This window comes from Bos indicus, chromosome 16 (genome assembly GCF_029378745.1).
Source record: "Bos indicus isolate NIAB-ARS_2022 breed Sahiwal x Tharparkar chromosome 16, NIAB-ARS_B.indTharparkar_mat_pri_1.0, whole genome shotgun sequence".
NCBI lineage: Eukaryota > Metazoa > Chordata > Mammalia > Artiodactyla > Bovidae > Bos > Bos indicus.
This window is the reverse complement of record NC_091775.1, coordinates 44132143-44144429: the sequence shown is the minus strand read 5'-3', so window position 1 is coordinate 44144429 and position 12287 is coordinate 44132143. Positions and strand designations below refer to the sequence as shown.

Here is a 12287-nt window from a genome sequence, read left to right as displayed (position 1 = left end):
AGAAATTATAGAGTCAAAACTCTTCTTGAAAATACCTTCATTTACTTCCTTCAAATAGTGTGTGTTTTCCCTATACCTGTATGTGTGTATGTATAAATTTACAATATATATAGTAACTGATAATATATAATAAAATTTATATATCATGATAAATAAGTGTGGAAATTAGTTTAATAATAGTTTTACTTCTACAGTTATAATACTCATGGTAGAGTCACAGTTAATTCTAGTATGATATGAAGAGTTGCATTCCCATGAAGTGAAATCAATGACATAACAATAGAAGAGACAATTCTCTTCACCTAAATGTGGCTTTCTTTCTAAGGGAACGTTGAGGTGATATTGTTGAGGGAAAATAGAGATTAGCTGAGAGGAATGTATTCCAAACTTTCCTTTTATTTCATTCAAAGCATTTACCCTTGATGTTGATGCCATTAACATTTTGAAAAAGAGAAAAAAAAATCTTGCTAATTCCTTTAGCACTCATGGGTAAGTTCTGACTTATGCCTTTCGTTCTGCTCCTATAGTTATGTGAAGAGCTTTTTGAGAAAATCAATGACAACTGTAACGAAGAAATGTCTTACTCTGTAGAGGTGCGTACAGCTGTGGGTTAAAAACAGTCCTTGGTGCTCCATTCCCTCAAATGCTACTTTTAAATAGTTCCAAATTATGACAGAGCTATAGATCACTTAACTATTTCCCCACTTCTGTACTTTGAGGCTATTTCTAAAGTTATGGTTAATATGAAGAATGTTGCAAATAAATCTTTGTTCAAAAGTCTGTGGCTTATGGTATAGTTTAAACTCAAAGGGTAGGGAGCATGACAATATGATTGAAATTTTCAAACTTATAGGTAGTAGAAGAGGATGCCATTTTCTTTCATATTATGCAGAGTTCACAGGCCTTTTTGGAGCATAGGATGGATCCCTGGTTGATATTTTGTTTTTCTTTACATTGGTGGGACCCCTACCCCCTCTCCTGTTATCTCTCCCTTGTTCACTCTGCTTCAGCCATTTCTGGAACACACCAGGAACATTTCTACCTCAGTGCTTTGTCACTTAGATTTCTTTTGGCTGGAAATTTTCTTTCCAGGGTATCTTTTTGACTAAGTTTTAATACTACTAGAAATCTTATTTTCAAGCTTTTGGAGTAATTTTAATCCTCAGTTATTGACAACATCATACATTAGAAAAAAAGCCCCGTGAATAACTGATTTGTTGTTGTTTAGTCACTAAGTTGTGTCTGACTCTTTTGTGACCCCATGGACTATATGTAGCCTACCAGTCTCCTCTGTTCCTGGGATCTCCCAGGCAAGAATATTGGAGTGGGTTGCCATTTCCTTCTCCAGGGGATCTTCCCAACCCAGGGATCAAACCTGCATCTCCTGCATCGGCAGGCGGATTCTTTACCACTGAGCCACCCGGGAAGCCCTAATAATTGATTACTAAAAGGGCTTTGCAAGTGATACTAGTAGTAAAGAATCCGCCTGCCAATGCAGGAGATGCAAGAGACATAGGTTCAATCCCTGAGTTGGGAAGATCCTTTACCACCAGTACTCAGTTATATCTGTGCTACTGGTAAGAGAATGAAAGGGACTGGAACTATGGCATTTCACACTGTAAAGGCTGTTGATCTCAAATTGTAGAGCTTTTAATAAAAGATGCAAAAATAAAAAGATTTAAACTTTTTAATGTATAGGATTTCTTTTTCCAAGTCCTCTAAATCACTTTAATAACATATTCTTAGGTGAGCTACATGGAAATTTACTGTGAAAGAGTACGAGACTTGCTGAATCCCAAAAACAAGGGTCATCTGCGTGTGCGTGAACATCCCCTTCTTGGCCCTTATGTGGAGGACCTGTCAAAGTTGGCAGTCACTTCCTACACAGACATTGCTGACCTCATGGACGCTGGGAACAAAGCCAGGTATGGGAGGAAACAGACTCATGATCGAGGTTTTTGGTACATTTTGAGTCCCTTAGTTCCTGGTTAAGGGTTTGAAACCTCATTTATAGCTGTGGAAGTTGCTTTTACCGTGGAGTGCTCTGATCCTTTGGCTGTGCTGGAAAAACAGTGGTCTCAGCATATTTGGTGTTCTTATCCAGACAGCACGCTACTGATCCAAATCAGAACTTTGGTTCAGTTCTGCTGTTAGGTTTTGATCAAGTCATGGTAAAATGTTGGTCATCACATGCCTATGGTAGTAATTGATTCTGGAATAATTGAGCACTTAATTAACAATAAAAATCAGATGCCTCGGTGCTTTCTAAAGATAGAGCTGGAGTATGAAAAATGATTCTGATGGGGTGCCTTTGAAGTTGGAGGTAGCTTGATAGGATCACAAAGTATTCAGAGCAGTTTTGTGGAAATGGCAGTCTTATAATATGAAGAAGTTTAAAGCTGTTGCTTGTGATTGTTACGCTTATAATTTGGAGGCTGCTGTCATTTTAACATTCATCTAAGTATTCTATTATCATGTGATCACCTTTATATTTTTTAGGACAGTGGCAGCTACCAACATGAATGAAACAAGTAGCCGTTCCCACGCTGTGTTTACCATTGTCTTCACCCAGAAGAAACATGATACTGAGACCAACCTTTCCACTGAGAAGGTAGGAGAACATCAGTGTCTGGGCTTGAGTTGTGTGGAATGGAGATTTCCGTAAGCCTCTCTTGCTACCTTTGGATTTTGTGGAAGGGAAGAAAGTGCCCTTTTACTTAATGGAGGGTATCTTATACTTTATGCTTGTCATTTATATTCCACTCTATACCAGTTCTGAGTGTGGGTTTTTAAGTGAAATTGCAAGGTAGAAAATAAGAAACAAACCAAGACACTTGAGTCTCAAAAACTACTCCATGCAAGAGGGTTAAGCAATTCTGAAGGGAAGAAAATCCTTCCTTTGTTTGTTGATTGGAACCTCTCAATTACCTTACTAACATCTTTAGTATATGTATTTTACTTTTTTGAGCTCTGATAATATTACTGTGGAATTAAACTGTTTAAGCAAACAAGATGTGTTTAATTTTGGGGGATAAAAATAACTACACAGCATTTTTGGTGTTCTTCAAATGCCTGTGCTTGTTAATTTCTCATTTTCTACAGTGGTTGGCTGAATATAGTAGATTGGAATTAAATTGCTTGCTTTAGATCTTGGCTCTTCCATTTTTTAGCAGTGTTATGTTGGGCAAGTCACTTAAACTCTTTGCGCCTCAGTTTCTCTTAACTTCATAGGATTGGTAAGGAGGAGTAAATATTAATATAGGTTAAGTGCATGTATCTAATGCCTGACACAGCATAGCCATTTAATAAATGTTAATTTTATTGGCATTACTAATAAACTTATGTTGACTTCTATTCTGCCTACTTTCCTAAGTAGCATGCAGCTGGATTTTTAAATCTGAAGTTAATTATTATACTGGCTCTTGTGAAAGATCTTGCCTGAGAACTTTGTGATGCCAATATCATTAAAAACTAAAATCACCTTTTACTTGATGACTTGTTTGTTTTTAGCTGAAGATTATTTTTTTTAAATATACTCTTCATATAAGTAATCAAATAGCTTAACACTGCTTAGCCAGAGGTTCTGTATTAACGTAATTTAGTAGTATTGTCTGAATGGCACCAAGGAACATCCTGTGTGAAAGCATTTTTTCTTTTCTTCCATGATGTCATCTCTACAACAATAATGATATTAACCCCATAACCATAACTTCCTTGATAATCCATTTTGGATACTTTCCCAAAGCATTTTTTAAAAAACAACTTTATTGAGGTATTATTGAAGTATAATAAACCACACATATTTGGAGTATAAAACTGGATCAAATATGTATATAGTAAACTCCTCCTCCCCCCATCTGCAGGGGATACTTTCCATGACCCTCAGTGGATGCCAGCAACTGCAGATAGTATCAAAACCCTTATATATATTGTTTTTTTCTCATATATGTATACCTGTGATAAAGTTTAATTTATAAATTAGGGACATTAAGAGATTAACAACAGCAATAATAAAAATAGGACAATTATAACAATATACTGTGATATTGATATGTAAATGTTTGTCTCTCTGACTCTCAAAATATCTTTTTGTACAAGCTTAGTGCCTTTTCCCTCTTAACGAAGCAGTTATCACACACTGTGGGCATAACTTTTGCAACCTGAAGTTCAGCAGTGAAAACTAACAGGAATTTCTTTTTCCCTCTTCACAATTTCATGAATAGAAGATTCATTGCTACCGTAGATAGTAGCAACCTCAGTGTACACTTAAGAGAAGCTCTGTATTTATATGTCACAGGCTTCTTTTTGACATACCTGGATTATAAGTATTACTGCTTTTGTGTTTTGGGACCATTATTAAAATAAGGGTCACTTGAACACCAGAACTGTAATACCCCAAGAGCTAATCTGGTAACTGAGATGGCTACTAAGGTACTGATTAGTGGGACATGCTGGATAAAGGGGTGATTGCATCCTGGGCATGGACGGGGATGGAGTGAGATTTCTTCATGCTACTTAAAATTACACACAACTGAAAACCTATGAATTGTTTGTTTTGGGAATTTTCCATTTAATACTTACCAAAGATCTACTAGAGAAGCGATAGGCTACCTACTCGAGTATTCTTGGGCTTCCCTTGTGGCTCATCTGGTAAAGAATCTGCCTGCAATAAGGAGGACCTGGGTTCAATCCCTGGGTTGGGAAGATCCCCTGAAGAAGGGAAAGGCTACCCTACCCACTCCAGTGTTCTGATCTGGAGAATTCCATGGAGTATATAATCTATGGGGTAGCAAAGAGTCGGACACGACTAAGCGACTTTCACGTAGTTGACCATGGATAACTGAAACCATGGGAAGGGAAATGAAATATAAGAAGGGGGCTACTGTACACCTGCAAAACTGGTACCACAGTTCAGATAATGAGGATTTCTGTTATCCTAAAGAGTTGCCTCATGCTCCTTTGTAATCTCTTCCACCCTCATCCTCAGGCCATCTCTGATTGGCTTTTTGTCACTATAGATTAGTTTACATTTTCCAGAGTTTTATATAAACAGAATTATATGGTATGTATTATTTTCAGCCTGGCTTCTTTCAACTTAGCATAATGGTTTTGCGATTCATCCGTGTTGTTGTATGTATCAATAGTTCACTCATTTCCATGACTGATTAGTATTCCATTGTGTAGATATCTCACAGTTTGCTCATTAATTCATCTGTTAATGGGCATTAAATTGTTTCCAGTTTTTTATCATTACAAATGAAGATGCCATAAACACTTGTGTACATGAAAGTCTTTGTGTGTGTGCTTGTTTTTTGTTTTTCATGGTAAATAACTCGTAGAATGGTTGAGTCTTACGGTCAGTTTTTGTTCAGATTCTTAAGACTCTGCCAAACTGCTTTCAAAGTGATCATATCATTTTGCATTCCCATCAACAGTGTGAGAATTTCAGTTGCTAAAGCTTCATTTTTAATATGTCACTTAATGGGTTAATGAGTTTTATGTATTTTTATGAAATAGCATTTTAAGATATGTTTATTCTGAAATTCTTTTAAACCAAGATAATTGCTGTGAACTTGTTTTGCATGCTGCTTAAATTGACTGCTGTATATTTGTCTTCCTGTGCCACATATGAGGCCTAATTAATCTTTTTAGTGTTCTCTATGCCTTAATCTTTTAATTTCTTGCCTCTAAATGTTTTCTGCTTCTCCCTTGCTTATTTTTTAATTGCCTCAATGTTCTTTACCAGGTCAGTAAAATTAGCTTGGTGGATCTAGCAGGAAGTGAACGAGCTGATTCAACTGGTGCCAAAGGGACTCGATTAAAGGTATTTATTTTACCAAGTAAATAGCCTAGTCAATAAATGCTCTATGACACAGGTTAGCAAGCTATGGCCAACAGGACAAATCAGCCCACTGCCTGTTTTCATAGATAAAATTTTCTTGGGACACAGCTGCGTCTGTTCATGTATTGTCTGTGGCTGCCTTTGTGCTACAGTGATAGGTTGAGAAGTTGCAGCAGAGGCCGCGTGGCCCACAAAACCATTGACAGAAGAAATTTTCTGACTTCTGACTTATAACTTCAGTGCAAGATATGTTACATGATAATAGTTAAGGAGGACTTCATAGTCAGGATGAAAATTGAATTGTATTTTGAGGAATGGTTAGAATTTGGTTAGACAGAACTAAGGGACAATAATTAGAAAATGGTACACAAATCCAGATGTGAGAACAAGCATGGTCTTTTCTAGAGATTTGCTTAACAAGAGGAGAAATTGCACGTCAGTGAGTTGTGGAAAGAAGGTGCATCTGTGAGTTTTTCGAGCACAGACATCGTGATGATAATTAGGACTGTGAGTTAGGCATGTGGTCTTGGCCTGTCAACAAGGTGAAAGGAAAAAAAATTGAGGGTTAAAGAAGGTTTTTAGAACTTGTGGTCATAAATAAAAAAATAATGCTAGCATATGGCTAGTTGTATTTTATGTTATCATGTATGATGTGGCAGTAGTAGAATTCTTTATCATAATTCTTTTATGTTTGATATTGATTTCAGGAAGGAGCAAATATTAATAAGTCTCTTACAACTCTGGGTAAAGTCATTTCAGCCTTGGCAGAGGTGGTAAGTGTTAACTCTTCATTATAAGGGAAAGTTTGTCTACTCAGCAAATGTATTTGACTAATATTTTATGATTGCTCTTAAAGGGTATTCTCTTTTTTCCTTTTATATCATGTCTTTCTCTTTTTAGAGCTTTTCAGATAAGATAGTAGGTATGGCACACTTTGACTTTGTACTGAAAATAAAAGCGATTAAGGCAAATGAAAGTAAATGTAGATCTGTAAAGGCTAGAATTAAACTAGGTCTTTGCAAAGACTTAAGGTTTGACTGTTTGAGCCTTATTTTGTAGCTCTTGTAAGAGCAAGTATATTTATTGCATATTATTTTCTATGTAGTCTTTTCTAAACAGGATACTGTACATTTTGGAGTATTTTGAGCATTTGCCTTGGCAAATGTTGTTGATTTGTGGGCCAATAAACTATATTTTAAAGTAGTTTTATTTTTTCTTATTTCTTAGAATTAAAACAAAGCCCCTTATACAAAAATAGTTGAAACAATTTTTGTATAAGGGGCTTCGTTATTTAGGTTAGAAGCTAAGGAAGTGCTGGTTATTTTATGCTCTAGTTTAGTACCTCATTTGAATCTCTAAAAAGGATTAAATGTTTTCTTGCTTGTCTCTGAGAAGTGATATTCAATTTATGACTTAAAAAAATTTTTTTAATGACTTAAAATATTTTCTGTTTGGAGGCTTATTGTGTGTTCTCATTCTCTTTTAAATGCTTTTCCCCGTAGGATAACTGCACCAGCAAGGTATGGTGGGGCTTGGTAGAAATGATCTAGCTGTATAATCAGTTGTTGATTTTAAATCCTCAGCAGGACGCTTGGAGGCATAAGTAGGAATGGAAACTTGAAGAAGCATTATATTTGTTTTCTAGCTCTGGAATTTAGAATTGCTATTTAGGGTGACTGTGAATCATGAGATAGCACACCAATACAAAGGTTTAAGAAAAATGTAGCTATCATTTCAAGAAGCCAGCTATGTTTTAGAATGGTGCCCATAAAAAATTTATTTTATTGCTCTTAGGAGGCATATAGGTTACTGCCATATAGGTTTTCTACCATGAAAAGTCATGGATTATTTAAATTATTAAATTTTTTTCTTATTCTTTGGTTATACATAAATTGAAAGCTCTAAGATAAAATTAAATTTCTAACTGTTTTTAACCATTAAATGTTTCCAGAAAACATTGTTTGTATTCTTATTAATCCAGATACAGTAGATTTTCCTTTTCCTTATATTTTTACACAGATATTCTAAAATTTATTAATACTCTTTTGCATAAATACTAGGGCACTTAATAGTTTGATCTGAATCACAAGCGTATCATGGGGGAGAGAGGCAGTGTCTGCTTTGAAATACTTTTAAAAATATAGATTTGCATATTCTCTAGTTTTATAAAAATATTTTTAAAAGTGCTGGTTTTCTGGGTTTTTGCTTTTTGTTTTGTTCTGTTCATTGGACAGAGCTGCCTGAGACTAAAACATCTCTCTGCTATTTGATATAATGCATGTGTAGATATTCTTCTAATATCTAATCTAGGTCCTAGAACAATGAAAACTTAAAATTTAGTGATTATTCTAACTTGTCCTGTCCATTTGCTCATCTGTTTACATCTGTATCAACCAGAGGAAAAGTTTACAAAGTATTTTTTCCATGATTTCCCTCACTGATCTATGTCACAAAATTTTGCAAATGATCTTTTATAATATGTTTTATAAAACCCAGTTTAGTACTCTGTGTCTGTGTCATAAACTGTAACAGATCAGAAATAAATGTTAATTTTTATGTAACAGGCATGATTTTTGGTGAATTAAGATGTATTGTTATTTTCACTGGGAAAGGAAACAGGATTATTTCCATCCATACTTAAATAGTATTTTTTAGTGAGGTTAGTGATCTAAGTAAAGCTTGTTATGTAGCGGCTAAAACACTTAGTTTTTAAAAAAAATTGTGGATGTGAGAACAGGAAGGACATTCATTTGTATGAGAGCAAGCAGAGAAGAAATGGCTAAAGTTCTGGGATATTTTTAAATGGAAAAGATTGAAGTTCTATTTATACTTCTTCGTTTAGCTACTCCTTCTTAGTTTAGCCTAATTGACAGAAATGAATATGGAACATTTTAGAATCTGACACTGCTTACTTATTTTTACAGTTCTGTTGGCAGTCATTATAATTGGCATACTTTAAATCTTGTGGCATTTTCAATACTAAAGATAGGCAAAGTGAAGTGTTTAGATGCAGTGGGGAACGGAGAGGATAAACTGAGGTTTCAGGCCCCAAGGATTTCATGTGGAATGAAAGTCCCACTCAGCTATGAATGACTGAGAGGATTAATTCTCCTTAAAGGTCTGTGTAACTTAGGAATACAACCTGCTGTGGGAAATGATGTCCTCATAGGTGAATGTGTCTGTGGGTGGAGCAGGATGAGATGTTGTTCAGTCACTAAGATGACTTAGCCTGACTCTTTGCGACCCCATGGACTGCAGCATGCCAGGCTTCTGCCTGTCCTTCACTATCTCTGGGAGTTTGCTCAGGTTCATGTCCGTTGAGTCGGTGATGCTATTCAGCCATCTCAAAATGTAGGGGACATGTTTGATGAGATGGAATTCAAGTACCAACTTGCCTACTTCCTTTCCTTCTCAACAAATCAGAAGTCAGCTACTTAGTACTCTTTCTGAATACCCAGGATTTAGCAAGAAATAAATCATGCTCAATAACCTCAGATATGCAGATGTACCACCCTTGTGGCAGAAAGTGAAGAGGAACTGAAGAGCCTCTTGATGAAAGTGAAAGAGGAGAGTGAAAAAGCTGGCTTAAAACTAAACATTCAAAAAATGAAGATCATGGCATCTGGTCCCGTCACTTCATGGCAAATAAATGGGGAAACAATGGAAACAGTGACAGACTTTATTTTCTTGGGCTCGAAAATCACTGCAGATGGTGACTGCAGCCATGAAATTAAAAGATGTTTGCTCCTTGGAAGAAAAGCTATGACAAACCTAGAAAGCATATTAAAAAGCAGAGAGGTTGCTTTGCTGACAAAGGTCCATCTAGTCAAAGCTATGTTTTTCCCACTAGTCATGTATGAATGTGAGAGTTGGACTATAAAGAAAGCTGAGTGCCAAAGAATTGAAGCTTTTGAACTGTGGTGTTGGAGAAGACTCTTGAGAGTCCCTTGGGCTGCAAGGATATCAAACTAGACAATCCTAAAGGAAATCAGTCCTGAATGTTCATTGGAGGGACTGATGCTGAAGCTCTAGTACTTTGGGCACCTGATGTGAAGAATGGACTCATTGGAAAAGACCCTGATGCTGGGAAAGATTGAAGGCAGGAGGAGAAGGGAATGACAGAGAATGAGATGGTTGGATGGCATCACTGACTCAATGGACACGAGTTTGAGCAAGTTCCGGGAGTTGGTGATGGACAGGGAAGCCTGGCGTGCTGCAGTCTATGGGGTCACAAACAGTCAGACACGACTTAGTGACTGAACTGAACTGAGGTCATCCTTAGTTTAATATGACCTCAGATTATGCTGGGAATAGATTATTAAACTGCTTGTTACTGGGGAGATGCCTATCAGTGAAACCTGGCTTTCCCCTTAGTAACTTCTTTAATTATCACCACACAGTAGTCAGCCAGCAGATATTGTAGTAGCCAAAGCATTTGCATTGTGTTTTACTTTCAGAGGGTGTAATTTCCTTCATCTCAGCACTGGTTTTGCATTGGTGTCTTTTGCTTTATCCTGTGATAATGAGATGGGCCATGGAGAGAGCAGTATAAGGAAACTTTTGATAAATATAGAAAGTTTATCTTGCAGTCTGTCTAAATCTCCTGATCAGCAAATTGCATCGCTTTCTTAGACCTTTTCACTTTGACTCCTAATTCTAATGGTCTGATATATTTTTGACATAATTTCCTTTTAAAGAAACCTAATATGTTTTACAATGTAAGAGTTACGAGATATGCAGTAACCACCTTGATGATTTGGTGGTTGACTAGATAAATTTATTAATTAAATGAGTTGCTCCTACACATCCAACCTGGAATGCACAAGATTCATATTTGCCCCTCTGTAAAAGTAAAAATTATTATTTGAGGTTTGCTATTAGATGATATTAAAAAAATCATTGTTAATTTTGTTAAGTGTGAGAGTGGTCTTATAGTTACTTTTTTCTTTTTTATAAAGTCTTTCTCTGTTAGAGATACATACCTGAAGTATTTTTAGGTGAAATGTGGATTTGCTTTAGAGCCCTACACAAGCTATAAATGACAGGATATTAGATAGTAGTGTTATATTGGTGTTAAATTTCCTGACTTTGGTCATTGAACTGTGGCTGTGTAAGAGAATGTCCTTATCTGCTGAAATGTTTAGGGATAAAAGGGCATAGGGTCTGTAGTTTCCTCCAGAATGGTTCAGAAAGAAAAAAATGTAGGAAAGACTTTGAGTGAAATTGAAACGTGATTGGTGAAATATTGATAATGGTCAGAGCTGCGTGATGGATATATGGTAGTTCATTAGGGTATTCTCCAAACTGCTGTGAATACTGTAAATTTTTCAGAATGAAATATAATAAGAAATAATTATTTATTAAATGAGCTTTTGGTTTTGTGAAGAACTGAAGCTGTGAGTGTTAAATTTCAACAGTGATGGCACCCCACTGTAATTTAATTTACTTGGAAGTTTTAGACTGGTTTGCCTTCCATCTGAATTATTCCTCTCTAACAATGCTAAGAAAGGCTAAGGCCATTTCTTTCTGTTTAATAGAGTAAGAAGAAGAAGAAAACTGATTTTATTCCCTACAGAGATTCTGTACTTACTTGGCTCCTTCGAGAAAATCTAGGTATGTAATCATCTTTTTAAAGGTGTGAAATCATCTTTTTGAAGCTGTTTACCAATTATCTTTGTGGTTCATTTTCCTGTGTGTCTGCTTTTTGAGAAGAATAATCTCTGTTACTAACTTGAGTGATCTTTCTCTTTTTTCATTTTTACTCTTGATTTAAGTTGGTTGAATTTGCTTACCTTAATTGTATTTGTTTATTTATACCAGTTTTTTTGAGATATAATTGACCATACAGAACTGTTTAAATTGAAGGTGTGCAGCATAATGATTTGGCTTATATACATCATGGAATGGTTATCACAGTAAGTTTAGTGAACATCCATTATCCTGTATAGATTAAACAAATTAAAGAAATAGAAAAATAATTTTTCTTGTGATGAGAACTCAAGATTTACTCCCTCAACAACTTTCATATGTAACATGGTCGTCTTTCAGTCGCTTAGTCATGTCTGACTCTTTGCAACTCCGTGAACTGCAGAACACCAGGCTTCCCTGTCCTTCATTATCTCCTGGAGCTTGCTCAAACTCATATCCATTGATTTGGTGATGCCATCCAAACATCTCATTCTCTGTCATCCCCTTCTTCTCCTGCCTTCAGTCTTTCCCAGCATCGGGGTCTTTTTTAATGAGTTGGCTCTTTGCATCAGGTGGCCAAAGTATTGGAGCTTCAGCTTCATATATAACATACTGTAGTGTTAATTATATTAATCGTGTTGTAGATTATATTCCTAGTATTTATCTTATAACTGGAAGTTTGTACCTTTGGACTACATTCATCTAATTTCCCCTCTGCCCTAACCACTGCCACTGGAACCACAAGTCTGTTCTCTTT

The 12287-nt window shown here is 36.0% G+C and overlaps 1 protein-coding gene across 9 annotated transcripts in view; it reads left to right on the top strand.

Annotated features, from left to right (window-relative positions):
• KIF1B (kinesin family member 1B) overlaps window positions 1-12287 on the top strand; it is a 151434-nt gene that overhangs the window by 40640 nt on the left and 98507 nt on the right. For 5 of the 9 annotated variants that reach the window (XM_070768871.1, XM_070768870.1, XM_070768875.1 and 2 more), the window contains exons 5-11: window positions 528-593; window positions 1747-1925; window positions 2500-2611; window positions 5747-5824; window positions 6550-6615; window positions 7345-7362; window positions 11380-11455. In XM_070768871.1, the coding sequence (XP_070624972.1) occupies window positions 528-593; window positions 1747-1925; window positions 2500-2611; window positions 5747-5824; window positions 6550-6615; window positions 7345-7362; window positions 11380-11455 (595 nt within the window). The remainder of the gene's footprint in view (window positions 1-527; window positions 594-1746; window positions 1926-2499; window positions 2612-5746; window positions 5825-6549; window positions 6616-7344; window positions 7363-11379; window positions 11456-12287) is intronic. The other 4 variants (XM_019976020.2, XM_019976024.2, XM_019976027.2 and 1 more) reach the window with 1 other exon arrangement.